General features: G+C 32.8%; 3 protein-coding genes across 12 annotated transcripts; 2 read left to right on the top strand and 1 right to left on the bottom strand.

Moving 5' to 3' along the window:
- The first annotated feature begins 2,650 nt into the window (after nt 1-2,650).
- On the top strand, nt 2,651-8,981 carry LOC112800042 (syntaxin-22-like). 4 transcript variants are annotated; one of them, XM_072196191.1, is made up of 10 exons: nt 2,651-3,618; nt 3,786-3,879; nt 4,169-4,305; nt 4,504-4,578; nt 5,303-5,460; nt 5,568-5,668; nt 6,048-6,203; nt 6,615-6,751; nt 7,223-7,272; nt 8,614-8,981. In XM_072196191.1, the coding sequence occupies exons 1-7, from the start codon at nt 3,431-3,433 to the stop codon at nt 6,111-6,113; spliced, it is 819 nt and encodes a 272-aa protein (XP_072052292.1). In that variant the 5' UTR covers nt 2,651-3,430; the 3' UTR covers nt 6,114-6,203; nt 6,615-6,751; nt 7,223-7,272; nt 8,614-8,981. The 4 variants fall into 4 exon arrangements, with proteins under 4 accessions (XP_072052292.1, XP_025697868.1, XP_025697867.1 ...); XM_025842083.2 differs by having other exon boundaries at nt 6,615-7,076; XM_025842082.2 differs by lacking the exon at nt 6,615-6,751.
- A 145-nt stretch (nt 8,982-9,126) lies between these two features.
- Nucleotides 9,127-13,122, top strand: LOC112800043 (protein SAMBA-like). Of its 7 annotated transcripts, none has more exons than XM_072196193.1 (5): nt 9,739-10,327; nt 10,427-10,535; nt 10,923-11,203; nt 11,641-11,751; nt 12,558-13,122. In XM_072196193.1, exons 3-5 carry the CDS (start codon nt 11,044-11,046, stop codon nt 12,617-12,619), a joined length of 333 nt encoding a protein of 110 aa, XP_072052294.1. In that variant the 5' UTR covers nt 9,739-10,327; nt 10,427-10,535; nt 10,923-11,043; the 3' UTR covers nt 12,620-13,122. The 7 variants fall into 7 exon arrangements, with proteins under 7 accessions (XP_025697871.1, XP_025697870.1, XP_072052296.1 ...); XM_072196192.1 differs by having other exon boundaries at nt 10,126-10,327; nt 10,874-11,203; XM_072196196.1 differs by having other exon boundaries at nt 10,161-10,327; nt 12,494-13,122.
- Nucleotides 13,123-13,707: 585 nt separating this feature from the next.
- LOC112804073 (mitogen-activated protein kinase kinase 10-like) lies at nt 13,708-15,306 on the bottom strand. The gene has a single exon (XM_025847505.3). It carries the CDS (start codon nt 14,930-14,932, stop codon nt 13,850-13,852), a length of 1,083 nt encoding a protein of 360 aa, XP_025703290.1. The 5' UTR covers nt 14,933-15,306; the 3' UTR covers nt 13,708-13,849.
- Between the last annotated feature and the right edge of the window lie 2,168 nt (nt 15,307-17,474).

Here is a 17,474-nt window from a genome sequence, read left to right as displayed (position 1 = left end):
TTATAATATTGCACACTATAATTATAAAAATCGAATTGGTAATTAAAGTGATTAGATTACTAGTTCATTAATTTATTGGTTCAATAGATAGATTAATGGTTGAATCGATAAAATCGGTCATATATAAATAAAAAATAAAAAATAATAAACAATTTTAAAAATGTTAAAATATACATTTTCACCAATATTTTAAAAACAACTAAGTCTTAAATTTTAAAGATAGTTAATAAATATAGACATAAAATTAGTTAGTACTATTATAATAGTATTTTAATTTAACACAATAAAAATACCAATTCATAATATTAGTAAATTTTAATACTAGTATCAAAAAATATAACTTTAATCACAATACTAACATTAAAATAAATAAAGATTAATACATTTTTAGTAAACTTTATATTTCTATTAATAATGGTATATAATTAAAAATATTATTAATTCAAAAAATAGAGAATACAAAATTAAAATTAAATTAGATATTTATATAATTATTTAATTCAAAATTTACTATATAATTAATGTTTGTCGCATATAATAATAAGCATATTGACAACGTGGCATTGAAGGAGGACTAACAAACCCTACCTCTAACAATTTGGAATTTTCCAAACTAACAAATGCTAACAGGTGGACAGGTGGCACGCTCGAGGACCGTAGGATGCACTAGATCACAAGTGGAGATGCGGTGCTGTGGAGCATCATAGCGTCCACCGTTATTGAGTCGGTTTTTGCCGAATTTAACCGGTTCTCACCGGTTCATGCCAATTTCCATCCTTAAACAGTCCAAGAAATGAATCAAATGGTCTGGTTCAATTTTTACAAAAATTGGTTTTTCATTGGTTTTTACCAAATTTAACCGATTTTCTTCAATTCATGTCGGTTTTTATCCTTAAACGGTCTAAGAAACGAACTGAACTGATTCACCGGTTTTCTAGCCAAATCAGTCGATCCGATTCGATTTTTACCAAGGTTGTGAGAACCAGACCGGTCAATGAACCGGTGAGATCACTGGTTCAATAGTTTACTGGTTCGATCGGAATTCAATCGGTTAATTAAATATTAAATAAAATTATTAAAAAATTTAAAAAAATTTAAATATATAAATTCAATAATTTCTAACTTAATAAAATATAAAATTTCACATAATAAATTATCCATAACTTAATATTAGAGGTTCACAAACAACTTCAAACATCAAAGTTTATAACTAAACAAAAGGAACGCACATAATGACAAATCCATAATGTTCTACATTCAAAAAAAACAATTACTAGCAAGTTTTCAACTAATCAAATGTGCAACTCATCAAAAATCATAATCATCATTAAGTGTTCCAATATCTCCATCATAAACAGGTAATCCAAAAAACAAAAAACAAAAACAAAAACAACTTTAGAAAACTATGAACAAATAAATAACCTCATAAAATTATGAATTCAGCAACCAGAATCATGAAGCAACAAACAAATAAATCATGAACAAATAACCTCAAAAAATCAAAAATCAAAATCATGAATCCAGCAAATAAATAAATCATGAAATCATTATCGTATTTTCAGCTCAGAAATCATTTAGACCAAAAACATTGGTTCCAGTGACTACTGCGACCAAAACTATGTCTCCTCCACCTACCGTCCTCCCGTTGCGGTTCCGCTAAGTGCTCCCTTGCTAGCTTCACCTCTTGTGGTTCATGCACCTGCAACGCCCCTCTCCCCAGGATGCAACAATAACACATGTGGCTTCATACCAGACAACACCATCACCCGATCTCCCATCAGTGGCGAGCTTGCCGAAAACGTCGTGTTCTTACAATCCACTAACAACTTCAACCCAAGCCAAAACGTCACTGTTTTGCGTTTTCTCTTCTCATGTGCTCTCACTTTCCTCCTCAAATTGGATTGTCCTTCAAGCAAAAATTATATTAGTTGAAGAGACGGTGATGGCAGCGGAGAAGAAGAGGAAAAAGAAAACTATTAGGGACTGTTTTGTCCTCCTTATCATGGATTGTTTTGTCATTCAATAGTGAGTTACGCTGAAAAATAGTTTGGAGATTATTATGTCCGATAGAAAAAAAATTGAAAAATAATTTATGTATTATTTTTTTTACGACTAAAATGTCCACTTTTAAATCTTTCAAAAACTTATTTGAATAAATACTCTAAATTTTGTGATATATTTAAATTTCAGTACATTTTATTATTTTTAATAAATTTTAGAATTTTTTTATGATATTCTTAAAACGGATCTTTAAAACATATTAATAAAATCTTAATTTAAGAAATATTTTTATAATGTTCTGAATAAAAGTAATACTTTTTTTTCTTAAAAAAATATTTCATTATAATTATTGACTAAAAATACAGTGTTAAATTAATTAATAGACTAAAAATATTAAACTATTAACTAACTTAATTAGTCAAATCATTAGTTTATTCATTGGTTTAAGTAATTTTATTTTATACATGTAATAATTTATTAGCTAAAATTTTTTAAATAAAACTTACTGTTACTCTTTAGTTTGTCGAATTAAAAGATACTATAAATAATAAAAAAATTAAACTACTCATTCAAAATGATAAACTAAAATCATAAATCTTTAGTTTTTTTTCTCCATTATAGTACTTTGATATACCAATACTTACGGTGTATCCAAGAGGTGCTAGGATTTTAAAATTCTTCCGTCCGGAGTGTTGATTCAATCATTTTCTCTCTTAAATTTCTCATTTTTACAATCTTTCTCCCCTCATATTCTACCATCATCATGTTTTTAAAACACATAGGATTGAGGTTGAAATAAAGACTTCTTTTTCATTTCCCAACACCTTATTGGGATTGATTTTCAAATTTCCATATATAGTATATACCACGCACAAACGGCAACCGAATGGAGAAACATGCATGTGATCGGCCTTGGAATTCAGCTGCCCCTCAATTAATCCACATCCATATGATCCAGTGGTGGATGTGTTAAGAGTCATTCCCTCGTCTCTATGGCCATTATTTAACTTCAATCCATATTTTGTTAATGAATTTAATTTTAACTTTATTTTATGTCTGTCGTATCTTGAGGAGCCACGTGTACTTGGGTCCACGTGTCGGCAAGGCATCATAACGAAGTTTCGCTCCATAACAGGCACGCTTCCAATTTCTCTCTCAAAAAGGAAAGCAATCATCACATCACAAAATCTCTCTATCTCTCTTCTCTCTCTAAATCGGGTTCGGTGCTGCACTTTTAGATTCATAAGTCATAACATCCCTAATTCACCGAATTCCGATCGGTTTTCCGAGACCGGCAACAACTTTCCTCTTTCAATTTTCCAATTCTAGGGAAACTGTGTCTTCAATTTTCTCGAGAAGCTTATTTAGGGTTACGCAGGCACGCGCGCGCAATCCTCGAGAGACAGAGAGAGAGATTCAATAATATAGAATGAGCTTTCAAGACATCGAGGCCGGCCGGCAGTTCGCTTCCCGCCGAGGCAACATCAACGGCAAGCAAGACCCCACTCAGGCGGTGGCTGCCGGAATTTTCCAGATCAACACTGCGGTCTCCACCTTCCAGAGGCTCGTTAACACCCTAGGAACCCCCAAAGACACCCCCGAGCTCCGCGAGAAGCTGTGAGATCACGTTCCCCTCTTTCTCCCTCTTATGTGCCTTGACTGTTTTGGTGTGAATTTTTTGTGGTTGTGGTTTGTTTTTTGATTGGATTTGCTTTTTCCATGATATTTCTGAGATAACAATTGGATCGAGGTTTCCGTTTCTTACGGCGTTATTGACGTTGCAGGCACAAGACAAGGCTGCACATTGGACAATTGGTGAAGGACACTTCAGCGAAGCTTAAACAAGCTAGTGAAATTGATCACCAATCTAATATCAATGTAAGTTTTTACCTCAATTGCATGTGAAGATAAGGTTAATTCTTGTTATGATACCATGGAATTGTTATCACGAGTCTCTCCGGAAATTGTGCTTTTTATTTCCCAGATTGTTTTGGGGGATGGTTTCGCTGGGATTAGTTTTTGAGTGAATGTTTTTGCTGGAAATGTTTGGGATAGTTTTAGTTATAATTATATGTTAATGTATTGGTTGCTATGACCTTGAGTTCTTTTACGTTGACCAAAATAAAATAAAAGAGGCATTTAATGTCTTTATTGTGTGTGTTTGCAGGCAAGCAAGAAGATAGCAGATGCTAAACTCGCGAAAGATTTTCAGGCAGTGTTGAAAGAATTTCAGAAGGCACAGCGTCTTGCGGCAGAGAGGGAAACAGCTTACACCCCATTTGTTCCACAAGCAGCTCCATCCAGGTGACTAATCAACCATTAGTGGAATCTAACAGTGGAAGACTGTGTTTATGTGTGTGGCGTAATGCTTATGTTGATACAATTTTATATATTGAACTCATTCTTAAAGAAGAATATGTTACTGTTGGTTATTAATTTTGCTTCTCTACTGGCTGTCATCTATGCACATAACACTTAATATTTGGGCTTCTCTTTTTGCAGCTATACAGCTAATGAAGCAGATGCTAATTCTGGTAAGATGCCAGAACAGCGTGCCCTTCTTGTGGAATCCAGAAGGTAATTTTTGTATATTACATGAAACTAAAATACAATTGATAGTGAAAAGCACATTCGTTTTTTCTTTTTTTCTTCTGGTGCTGTGGAGGAATTTACATTATAAATGACAAGACTGTGAATTTGATGAAAATCTGAAAACTTCAACATGAATTAATGTATATCAGATTACTTCTTAAATGTAACCTATTTGTCATAGGAAATTATGCTCTATAATAACGTTGATGCTAAAGTGCTTCTTTTTTCTTTATTATTTTCCTCTTTCTACACCCCGACCCCTCTCTCTGTGCGAAGAGTTGATGAATCACTGTCAGGGTTCTGCTACAAGTTGTAAACTTTGTTGAAAAACTTTTTTGGTGATTTAGTGTTAATAGAAGGCTACCCCTTTCAAAATGAGTTAATATAAATATTAGTTAAAGAAAATCTGCTAATGCTTTCATCCCCTAAGTAAAGATATGTTGTAAGAATTTAATTATTTCGAAATTCTAATCTGTAATTAATTGAAACACACTGCATTTCAGTGTTCACATAATGAATGCCCAAGCTACCAAATGGAAGTAGTAACTTGTTATAACATTTTTTATGTTAGGGTTGAAGGTATTGGCAAATTCTTTTAGGGACTAATATTGAATTCCAATTTTGTCATGGACCAAAATGTATTTTGACATTTTTAGATTTGACCTGATTGTATATTTAGTATCTCAGCTATAGCATTATCTTGCTGCAGGCAGGAGGTGGTGTTTTTAGATAATGAGATTGCCTTCAATGAGGCTATCATTGAAGAAAGAGATCAAGGCATTCAAGAAATTCAGCAGCAAATTGGTGAAGTAAATGAAATTTTTAAAGACCTTGCTGTGCTTGTGCATGAACAAGGAGCTATGATTGGTAACTTTCACTTCTATTCTAATTGAATACATCTCTGTCTTATCCCAAGGTTTTATTTGTCCAGAACTTCTCATGTGATCTGATGCTAAGAATTCATATTTTTTTAGATGATATTGGGTCCAACATTGAGCATTCCCATGCAGCAACTGCACAAGCAAGATCTCAACTTGCTAAAGCTTCAAAGACTCAAAGATCAAATTCTTCTTTGGTAATATATACTGCGTAATATTTGCTTTAAGATTTCACCTCTCATATGCGTAGTTTTAGATGTTGGATTTCCTCAATAAATGTAGATGTTATGAGCTTAGTCATTGAAAATCTTTACTTGAACTTTTATATGGTCGTGGAGTTCATAGTATATAATTTTAGTGATGACAGATCTTGGCTTTTACAGTTATGTCATTATACATGGGCTTTGGTTGCATGGTTGGTTTAGTTTGCATAATGTACTAATTTCTGCCGTCCATAATACTTACCTCCCCCCCCCCCTCCTCTTCTCTCCCCCCTCCCCTCCCTCTTTTTTCCCCCCTACAAACCTTCATGCATATTAGTTAATCTTATGCTTTGTTTTGATCTTTCTTTTACAGACATGCTTGCTTTTGGTGATATTTGGAATTGTGCTTCTAATTGTCATCGTTGTTCTGGCTGCTTAGTCAAAGATTATCAGTTCTGTTAACGATCAATGATATGAACTGAGCCATTGAAGTGCAGCTAGGATCTTCCATGCTGATGATCTCTCTCAGGTGATTTTCCCCTGATCTTGTCAATGACTGGGATTTCTCTCCTCTGGTTTCAGTTCATAATTTGACATAAGTGCATTGTCATTTTGTCCTTGGGGTTTGTGTTGTTGCTTGTGTTGATTTTAATGGTTTTATGGATGCATCACAACGTACTTCTTGTCTATTTTCTCTTTTTGTTTCCTTAATAAAAGAAATATTAATTCTTTTGGGTTTCCCTTTACCGCACTTATTGCTAACATTTTAGCAATACCTTAATTCAGTGTAACCTTATATATTGACGCTCTTTTCACGAGTTTGGAGCTTAGATTTCCTGTGCTTGGTTTGACTGCTGTATATAAGGAAAATGGATGTATTCCAGAGAGTTTAATTGATAATTGGTGTTTATTTCTCATTAATCTTGATACTTTTGTGCAGTGTTAACTGTTAAGGCAAGAAAGAAGTCATGGGGAATTGCCATTTGTACTTTTAGGCTGCGTTTAGAAGAGAGACAGAGACTGGGAGATAGAGACCGAGAGACAGAGACTTAATTAAGTCTTTGTATTGTGTTTGGTGTAAGATGTACATGATTATGTCTTAGTATCATGTTTAGTTCAAAATAAAAACAGAGATTAAAATAAATGGAATGACTAAATTACCCTATTATTTAAAATGAAAAAACACAAAGAAAACCCTAACTCAACATTTCAGAGATCCGTTTCTCATTTGTCAATTCCAGATCTTCTCCATCGGAGAACCCATTTCGCCGGCGCCACTCCCCTTCTCGGAGTCAAGTTCGCCTCCGACGAGGAAGCCTTGCCACCGTATCTCCATTTTTGCAAATATGATTTTCTCCTTGTCTCTCTCGTTCTCTGTCACTGTGTATCACTGTCGCCCTCTGTCCGTCTCTCTCCATCTCTCTCTCTCTTGCTGTCTATCCTACTATTATTATCTTTGATGTCTTCTCCATCCCTCCTCTTTTTCGTTATTATTTTTCCTGTTTTCGTATGGTGCTTTTTTCAATTTGTTTCTTCTGTTGGTTGTAGGTGATAGAAGGGAATCTGTTGATGCTTTTGAATATTGAGATTGAGTAAAGGTAGAATTTTGTGAAAAGATCTGTCCTCTTTATTTTCCAGTGTTCTTTTGTTTCAGAGATCAGTTATGTATTGTGGCATACTGAGAATTTGTCCTGCTTCTTTGAAGAACAAGTGATTTGCGTGTGTGGTATTTGACTTTTTCTCATGTTTTAGATTTTCAATAGATCAAAGATATAAATTTGTCTGGATAAAGTTAATCAAAGTGTTTTCTGTTTCCATTTATTTTTCATAGTGAGAATAATTGCAAAGGCAGTAGAAATTGGTAACTCATACAATTTTTTCAACTTCATATGTTTGGTTTGAATGAAGATTTGAATGGATTGCTAGTATTTAGAACAGGTTTGTGTTGAATGCTAATATACATAACAGATTTGAATAATGAAGTGTGTGTTAGGAAGGACTAGTTGAATGGAATGCTAGTATACAGAACATATTTGGATTAGAAAGAAGTTGACTTTTATATCACAATTTTGGTATAACTGGGAATGAGTTATTCTTCTTTTTCTTTAGTTGTTTATTTGCAATTTAAGCTGTAATATAAAAGGTTATGTTTCATTCTTCGATGGGTAAATAGCAATGAGATCTAGTATTTATAATTTTTCAACATTATATGATATATGCCTATGTTGTATAGGTCATACTTTGCATGGGTACAGTTTTCTGATTCCCCGTATATGTAATACTTGAGTTTTTTATGTGGGTGCATTGTGGGGGGTAACTGTAATAACTGGTACAACAGAAAATAGGATAAAGAACGAAAACCGAGCTTGATGGGCTGAAACAGAGAGGGAATCAGTGTGATATCAACCCCTTCCTAGTTATGCAATTATACTGAAACGCACGAAATTTGAACAGACATGGTGTGATAGTATTAGAGAGACTACCCATTCCTAATATTTCCTATCCTCTCTTCTATGTCTAATTCTAGCCAATCTCATTCTCACCATTCACTATATAATAGACTTTAAACTGAATTGAATTGGGAAATGAGTGTGTTTTTGTTACTGAAAATTCTTATCAATATCTTTGGTTCTATTCTTCATTGATTTTATTCTGAAATGCTGTGTATTATGACCAGATGAACTTTTTGGTCATAGGGACCATAGTTTACAATATTATAGGAATTGACATTTAATTCATTGCTAAAATTGGTTTCCAACATTGATGGAGTTATATCCAATATTCAGAATAGATTTGAATTAGAGTTTGTTGTGCACTACCACATATTGGCTGTTACTTTTAGCAAAACATGTTCTTTGGGTTAGCACATCATAAATCATGAGTTCAAATAAATCTTTTTTTTTTCTTTTTTCTGAATTGTGTTTTGTCAACTCTATCAGGTACAACAGTTTATTTAACAATGACAGCTAGAACTAGAAGATTTACAAATGTTTCCTATGGCAGCGGCAATTCTACTGTAACGGGCGAACGTTTTTGGGATTGTGGTTTGAGAGCTCTGTTACAAGTCTCAAATAGTGTTGCCAACCCAGGTAGAGAGTATTGTGCAGGTCCTGTGAGACAATCTGGATGGTTTAGATGGGCAGGCCCTTCGGACCAAGGTCAAAGTATCCAACATTTTGCAAGATGTTGAAAGAGTTGCTGAAGATTGCTCTAGTGATGTTAGTTCTAAGTTGAAGCTCAATGAACGGGTTGAAAAACTAGAGTGAAATTCTATTATTAAATAAAGTATATTTTTTGTCTCCTAAAACTTTTGAAAAATTTCAAAAATATTTTTAATGTTCAAATAGAGGTAAGGTTCAATTTGATTTTTAGATTTCTCCATGTGAATCGAATTGGTTTTTAACTTTAGTAAATGACTAAATTGATCTTCTTGAAATTAAATTTCGTAACTTTTTGTTCCTTTTTATTTCAAGTATCGTTAATATATATTTTTAAGTGTTAACTTGACATATGTGACATGAACACCACAAAATTTATGTTTAAAATGGTGTTCCAATTTGATGATTTAGGCTCATTTCAATAAAGAAGAAGAAGAAAGCTTGTTATTGTGAAATTCTACTTGTATTCTACTTATACATAAGCATGCATGTGAAATTCTACTTGTATTCTACTTATATTAACTTATTATGTTTACTTTGAGGCGTCAATATAATAGCTTAGTAATTAGCACAATGAGCATAGCTTAGGTACGAACGGAAAAATGTAGCGTTGAAGCTGTGAAGAAATTGGTGTTCGATGGAAACAATAAAGGAATTAATTAAGAAGATGCTCACAGGAATAAAATTTTGAAAACACTGGTTGGTCTTTTCGTTCAATAAGTCATCGTGTAAGAATTCCATGCCAATAATCAAATTACTAATAATAAAATCCATGCCAATAATTCAATCGAGATAAGTAAATGTCTATGATAAGAAGCACTCCTATTATATACAACTACTTCCTTTAATTTGAAAAAAAAAAGAAACAATATACAATAAAGAAAATGAAAAGAGGAAGAAAGAAACAAGTAGAGCTGGTAAAAAAAAATGAATGGTGTTGGGTGTGGCATTGTATTTGTAGTGTAGAGACAGAACAAGTTTTAGCAGAGACAGAACCATGTCTTAAGCTTGTTGGTACCTTAAAATATTTGATGTTGGAAGTTGAAATAAAAATAAAATACAAGAGCTGTTAGTTAAATGCGAAATTTGTTTACTAAAAAAAATATTTTTTGATTATTCATTTATTTGTATTGTATTCTTAAATCTTTAATCATTTGCATATATCAAAATTATTTTATCGAAAAGCCTTTTGGGATTTTACCCACAAAAAGAATTGTTTAACAAAGAGTAAAATTAGATGAAATAAATAAATATTTTTATTAAATTTATAAAAAAAATATGCATTACTCATGATTTATGAATCATTAACAAATTAAACTTTCCTAACCAGTCGAAAAACCGGTCACCCTAACCCTCACGGCCTCACCTCTGTTTTGTCTTCTGCCTCTTCTCGTGCTTCCTTATTCCGTTCGCCATCGCCGTCCTCTGGTTTGCCCTGAGCCACCGTCGCCGTGCTCGGCTTGGCCGTCTGCCTCTGCGTATTCTGGTCAATCTGGTGAGCAGTTTTTATTTCTTTCGCTTATTTTATTTTATTTTTTAAATTTGTTGAAGTGTTTACAATTAGTTGATAAGTAGTTGATTGGTGTTGGTAAAGATGTAGAAGAAGAATCAGAAAGCTTGGGAGGGAAGAATATATTTTTGGTATAAGAATGAAGGAACCATGACTGCAGAACAAAGGAAGTGAAAAAAGATTTCTTTTTGCTGTGAGTCATTTTAAAAACTTTGTTGTGGGGCTCTTTTTGGTCAGAAGAGAGGGTTTTCTCTGTGGGTGAAAGGTTATAGGTCTATGGCAGAATAGTGGTACATGAAAAATGATTGAAAATTGAAAAATGAGAGGAGAGTAAGAAAAATAGAAGAATAAAACTACAAATTTGATGATGTGAATTTGTGTGTTAGGTATTGTGATGTGATAGCCTTTTCTTTGTTCTGCTTGCCACTTTTCTCTTGAAATGAAAAATGGAAGATGTAATTAATTTAGTTCATAATTAGTTGGTAATTAGTGAAAATATATAATTTTTTATATTTGTTTAATTGTGAATAGGTGATCCGGTGACTAGTGGTCTGACTGATAACTATGTTCCTAACTGTAGAAGGAGAGGCTCGCGTGAAGTTCGAGTCTTTTCGCTTCTGAGCAAGCACGAAAGAAATCACTAATCACGTTTGAAAAGAAGCCAACATTTTGCCTCTTGCAGTGTGGTTCTTGAAACAAGGATGTCATCACCGGCTCATTCATCTGTGTCAACCACCGCGGTTGTTGGTGGAGGCGGCGGCGGAGGTGGCAGTAGCAGCAATGCCGCACTTTCCATTGACGATTTCCATTTCCCCTTTGACCCCATTTCAACGCATGAACAGAAGGATGATGCCATGCTAGGTTTTTTCTCTTTTCCTCTCTAATTTTTGTCTTAATGTCTTATCAGGTTACTTTTATTTACTGTGTTTGCAGTTAATCTGTTACGATCTTCATGAAAAACTTGAAACTTTGCCATTCATCTGATGTAATCACTAAGTCTCTGTCTGGTCATTAGATTCTATCATTATTTGATTTGCACGCGTGTCAGTTAAGAGTGATTATAGCCCCGAAGAGAATCTCAGTTAACTAAGTTTAAGTTTAGTACTGCAGTTACTTTCTATGAAGAAAGATGAATTAATTGTTTGGATTTTGTGCTGCCACTTTGTGGGGTTTTTAAGGTTTGAACTCAAATGACATGTAGCCTTATAAATTGTGGTAACCCATGTTGCATTCACTCGATATCATAGCCTAGTAATAGATCATAATGCAGTTAGGCTTCTTGTTTTTCCATGTTGCAGTGTTGAAGAAGGATCTCATGGCTGCTCTTGACAAGGAGGTTAAAGCCTTGGATGAAGACAACTGGAAGTTTGAAGGACCACGTTCCCGGATCCACCTCGTATCACATCGAGGTAGGTATTTCAAATCAATCTATCCTTGCTAAAATGCCTAGTCTAGCTATAATGTTTTAGGAAATCATTGTGAATTTTGTTTAGTACATTGATTAGAATTCGGATACCTGAATCTTAATTGACACTACCTGTATTAGTTGATGCTCATACCATAATTCTCATGTTCATAAACTAACTTGATGAAATCCAAACGTGGTTGAAAAAATTGATGAAGATATCAGTATTTATGATAATTAATTAATATAAATGTGTTGTCTGACTACCCTAAATCAAATTTGTAATTCATTAACTCTGAGGATAGTGTTTTTTTTTTTGAATAACGCTCCTAATTTTAGCTTTATGGTTCTATGCATAGGCATAGTCATTCATTATTCTATGAATGTATGAACCATCATAACTTAACTCGGTACCTTTGGCTCTTGGAAAGAGTAACTTTGTGGTTGCAAGGCTTAGGCAATACCTCTGGTTTGGTTAAACCAAGATATCTTAGCATTGGTGTTTTACTTTTCCCATTAAAGAAACTAAGTTTTTTTAAGGATGACTTTCTACCTGTTATGTAGTTAACATTCAGTTTTTCAAAATTCCATAACTTTAGTTCTCATGGCTGCGATAACATTTTCACCTGTCTTTCCGCTGTGAATTTCTTAAATTATGTTGATCTCAAGTTGAGCATACCACGCACTTTGTTAGCCTCACATCATGATTTGTCTTGTTTAACATGGATTTTCTTCTCCTGTCTTAGATAGTACAATGACCATTTCCCTTATCTACATTGGCCCGAGTCACTGACACTGTTCCTGCTGTAGGCAACTATCTACGTCAACCCACAGAAGCTTCAAAGAATTGGAGTTTGACTCAACCAAAATAGTTGGATATCAGCACTGCACCTCTGTTTTTGAGATCAAGTGATTATGTTGGTGATCTGCAGATATTATGCAAGTGACTTTTTTTTGCCTCTTGGTTTTTTCTTGGATAGAACACAGCTGCTATGCCACAACTTTTTGTAGTATATAGTCTTGAGGAGCTCATCACAAACAAGCTTCTTTTCATGCAAGATTTTGTTACAAAGTCCCTCTATTGCACCCTTGCTCTATTTGGACGTCTATGTTTGTCAGTCCACATGATTTTATATTTAATGCCTTGTATTTATTGTTACAAACAATTAGAGAGAAGAAAAAGCTGCAAGGTGTATAATACTGTAAGTGGCTTAAATGTTGTGCCTTATGCTGGCCTTGTAATTGCTAATGTTAATGTTAGTGTTATATGAATCCAGTATTGATTGCTCCCATGTGGTAGTTTTTCTAGTAGTTAGAGAATGTTGTATCATACTTTCAAGTTTGGTAATGTTACTCCCTAGTTTTGGAGGATCAATGGTTATTGACGGTTTGGCTGTTCCAACACTTGTATTTTAGTGTTTGAAAAAAAAAAGGGGCTAAGCTGACATGTCAGAATGGAAAAGAAGATTATTAATCGTGGCACTCTCCTCTATTAACACAAACGCTTGCATACTCACCATTGCCGATTTACTGTCGCTGTAGGTTCAACACTTTTGTTGGCTATTCCTGACTTATCAGTTTATTTTAAATAATAGTCTCACTATTTCAACATTAACTAAGTGTCCTAGTAGTAGTAATGTCTTGAATTAATATTCCTGTTTTGAATAAGGCTTGTTCAAACAGTTTTATTATTAGAACTTCAACTACATTTTATATTTGTTTAACCTGAACAAAGAAATAAAAATTTGCTGATACCTCTTATCTTATCTATGTATAATAAGATGATGATTATTATATTCTTGCTAAAGATGTAACACCTAGCTTTCAATCAATTTATTTTAAAAATTGTGTCACCTGAATTAAACTTTAAACTCACAAATTTCATTTTACAGTGATGTTAATGTTCAGACTTGAAGAAATAAAACTGAATTCCCTATGAATATGGAACAGATATTTTTCCAGTATGCCATGTTCACCAACCAGTGTATTTCCAAAACCATAAACACAAAAGCCGAGTACTATGTTCACATCTCACCTATCTCATAATTAAGAAGAAAAAAAAAAGATCAGATGACTCTAAAACCAAAACTCTGCTAAATCATTCACCCCTGAAGAACAACATAATCACCAAGCCTTTTTCTACTGAAATTGCAACACCCTCCTCTATTAACAAAAGGGTGTTGGAGAAGCTCCTTCACTGTTGCCCTCTTCCTCCAATCCTTCTCAAGACACCTCAGTACAAAGCTCTTGAACTCCGGCGACGCCGTCTCCGGCATCTCCACCTTTTCCCCAAAGCAAATGGCACACATCAGTGTTGCCCAGTCCGGTCTCTGCTCCGCCCTGATCAACGGAAAATGCCCCAGAAAGCACTCCAAAACCACCACCCCCATCGACCAAACATCGCCGGCAAAACCATCCCCACCACCACCTCCTCTCCAACTCTCAGGATCAATCCTTTCAGGACTCATGTATGCACACGTGCCTGCATTGCCATAGTGATGAAGATCATAATCACCACCACCGCCATTACTCTCTTTCTCTTCCACCACCACGTGGCTCACCCCAAAATCCGCTATCTTCACCTCACCCTTCTCATTCACGAGCAAGTTCGAGGGCTTAATGTCTCTGTGCACAACGTGCATGGCATGCAAATAGTTAAGCCCTTCCAACACGCGCTTCGCAACATCAGAGATCACATCCTCCGACAGTGTACGATGATGTTTCAAGATATCATACAACGACCCTCCACCCATGTACTCCATAACAAAGCTTACACCATTATCACTGCAAGAACCGTTGTCGAAAACCGCATGACACTTCACTACGTACGGCGAATCCATCTTCTTCAGAATCTCTGCCTCCACGTGGTTAGGGCTTCCATCAATGCCGATTATAGGGTTGGAGCGTATCACTTTCAATGCGTAGAAGCAATTACTCTTCTTGTGTCGAACCTTGTACACTATGCCATCGTTTCCATGGCCAAGAACCGCGAGCTTCTCGAGGTCTGAGAGGTTAACTAGGACCGAGGAGGAAGATGAAGAAGATCCTGATAATGATACTGATGCATGTGGAAGTGGTGACGACGACGATGACGACGACGACGACGATAACGAAGGAGGGTTTCTTTGCGGCAAAGAGAGCCTTAGAGCTTGTTGGTGCCTCCTTTCTCTGATAACCAATGTCATTTACTTTTGCACTTGATGACAAATTAAAGCCTAAAAGGGTAAAAGTAATTATAATTAATTAATTAAAAGCTTAAACACATGCTAATCTGTCATCATCATCATCATAAGTGTGATTTGCAAAAACTAAACGTGGAAGAATTTTGGTGAGAGAAGAGACACGTGAATGAGTGTAAGTGTGATGAGGGCGAAAACAATGGAGAAGTGAGGGTTTTCTGGTGATCTTCAGGGCTTATCAGTGGCTGTGATAATCTCTCTGCTTTCTTTAATTTTCAAGATTTATATGTGCTTTACTTTTGTTTTGTTTTTTTTTTAATTATATAATTTTGTTCTGGAATTTATTATTAAGATTAAGATAATGATACTTTCCAATTTTAGGTGAAGCTTCAGAGTTCATGGTTCTCGTTAAACATGTGCATCTATCTTTATAAGTTGTTATAATTTGGATTCAATCCCTTTGATTTGAATTTTAAATTAAATTAATTCAATGTGATGGAAAATTTTTGTTGTGATTTAGATTGATTTGTTTGGTGGAATAAAGTCAAAATTTAAATTTTAAAGATTAAAAGATTAAACTAACTTATAATAATGTAAAATAATGAATAGATAAAAATAAAAGAAGATAACTAAATTAGTATTTATTAAATATTATCTAATTTATAATTTATTTTTTTATTTTTATATCTTTTTATGAAAAATTAAATTTTAAACATTATCATTAGTTTATTTCGTTTTGGTAGGGACCAGAGTCAAAAGTTTTAAAATTTTCAAAAACATCAAGAAAGAAAAATATATATATATAAAAATTCAAACTAAAATCAACATTCACTATGTTACATTATTGTTAGTTAACTAGATATTTCATTTGAGTTTGAAGTTATACAATACTTTCGTATTTTATAAAACATCAAAACTAATTTTTAATATATATTTTATATTAAAATATATTTTATAGAAATGACTATTTTAATTGATTTTTTTATGTACGTATAATATAATTGATAAAATATTAACCTGATTTTGGAATAAGTTAATCATATTATATGCATATAAAAAATTAAATATTAAATTAGTTATTTGTATAATATTAAAATATATATTAAAAATAAATTAAACAATATATATATTTATATATAAATACATACTAATTGATTTTTTATAAAAAATATTTATTTTATTAAACTTTCTCAATCCAATATACTAATAACTAATTTTTTTGTATACATAACCTTCTTTATTTATCATTAGGTTTATAAAACAAAACTATCTTTTTTTTTATGGAATCTACCCGAATAAATTATTTGGATAGATTTTATTTCCGTAATCTAATCAACTGATTCAAGTAATCTAACAAAACATCATTAATGAATTAAATTTGCATATCATATTTCATTTTTTAAAATCGAATCCAAAACGAACCATCTAAAACCCGTTACAACAGTATTATTTTACCTTTGTTGATTTTTTGTGCAAAGATTCTTAAACAAAAAAAGGATTCAATGAATATGTACATACATAAACAACGCTTCAAATTTAATTAAGGAAAAAATATATTTGTACAGAAACAACGCTTCAAATTTAATTAAGAAAAAAAATCTTTTGCGAAAAAAATCTCGCTAAGAAGCCAGTGGAATATTTGTATAATGTGTACAATGGGTTATTTATTTAGCCTAATATAAATTAATAAATGAATATCCAAAATAAAATATTATTAATTTTTCAAACACAATACACTTATACTATCCAGAATAACCATCCGGGTACTAGAAATAATAAACATATGATATTCTATTAAATTGAACATTTCTAAATCCCCATTGTACACATTATACAGATACTCCGTTGGCTCCCTATATTTCCTCTTGCAAAAAACATGTTAAATATATAATTATCAATTTATTTTAATAGTTTAAATTTTTATAAGTATTAATTCATAATATTTATTCACACCCCCTAATTTTTGTTTATGTTACATTATTTTGGTTCTAAAGGTTTAAACTCTACAGAAAAATTAAAAAATAATAATTAAACCATGCTTTGTATCATAAAACTGGAATTTTTTTTAGTATTATTGTTCTTATTGTAAAATTATTGATAGTAGAACTATGCGATTAATTTTTTTGGATATGAAAAAAATTTTGATGTAACACTTAATTATTGTATTTTACGGTATTTTTTAAAATGATAAAAGTGAAATCATACATCCCTCACAATAACTCCTTGTTAATAAGCGACGGCTTATTATCTCGCCTCCATAATTTTAAAAAATACCATAAAATATAATAATTTAATATTATATTTAAAATTATAAGAGTAGGACAATACCTCCTTTTATTAATATACAAAAACGTATTATTTCACTCTCATAATTTAAAAAAAATTATAAAATATAATAACTGAATATTAGACCAAAATTTTACCCGTAACTAACAAAAATAAACGGAGCTATGCATCATGTTTGTATTGTTAAATTTTTAGAAATGTGTTTGCGTGTTATAGAATAAAGAATTCATTGAAAATATATCACCTTAATATGCAGTGAGCT

The sequence above is a fragment of the Arachis hypogaea genome, chromosome 5 (assembly GCF_003086295.3).
Source record: "Arachis hypogaea cultivar Tifrunner chromosome 5, arahy.Tifrunner.gnm2.J5K5, whole genome shotgun sequence".
Classification (NCBI taxonomy): Eukaryota; Viridiplantae; Streptophyta; class Magnoliopsida; order Fabales; family Fabaceae; genus Arachis; species Arachis hypogaea.
The sequence above is the reverse complement of the archived record's forward strand: the minus strand, read 5'-3'. Positions and strand labels throughout refer to the sequence as shown.

What these genes read in the sequence shown, in the direction of transcription:
- LOC112800042 (XM_025842084.3), top strand. Translation starts at nt 3,431, where the DNA reads ATGAGCTTTCAAGACATCGAGGCCGGCCGGCAGTTCGCTTCCCGCCGA. An exon ending in CCCGAGCTCCGCGAGAAGCT is followed by an intron (nt 3,619 to 3,785) that starts GTGAGATCACGT and finishes TTGACGTTGCAG; the next exon opens with GCACAAGACAAGGCTGCACA. An exon ending in TGAACAAGGAGCTATGATTG is followed by an intron (nt 5,461 to 5,567) that starts GTAACTTTCACT and finishes ATATTTTTTTAG; the next exon opens with ATGATATTGGGTCCAACATT.
- LOC112800043 (XM_025842086.3), top strand. Translation starts at nt 11,044, where the DNA reads ATGTCATCACCGGCTCATTCATCTGTGTCAACCACCGCGGTTGTTGGT. An exon ending in GAAGGATGATGCCATGCTAG is followed by an intron (nt 11,204 to 11,640) that starts GTTTTTTCTCTT and finishes TCCATGTTGCAG; the next exon opens with TGTTGAAGAAGGATCTCATG. An exon ending in CCACCTCGTATCACATCGAG is followed by an intron (nt 11,752 to 12,557) that starts GTAGGTATTTCA and finishes TTCCTGCTGTAG; the next exon opens with GCAACTATCTACGTCAACCC.
- LOC112804073 (XM_025847505.3), bottom strand. Translation starts at nt 14,932, where the DNA reads ATGACATTGGTTATCAGAGAAAGGAGGCACCAACAAGCTCTAAGGCTC.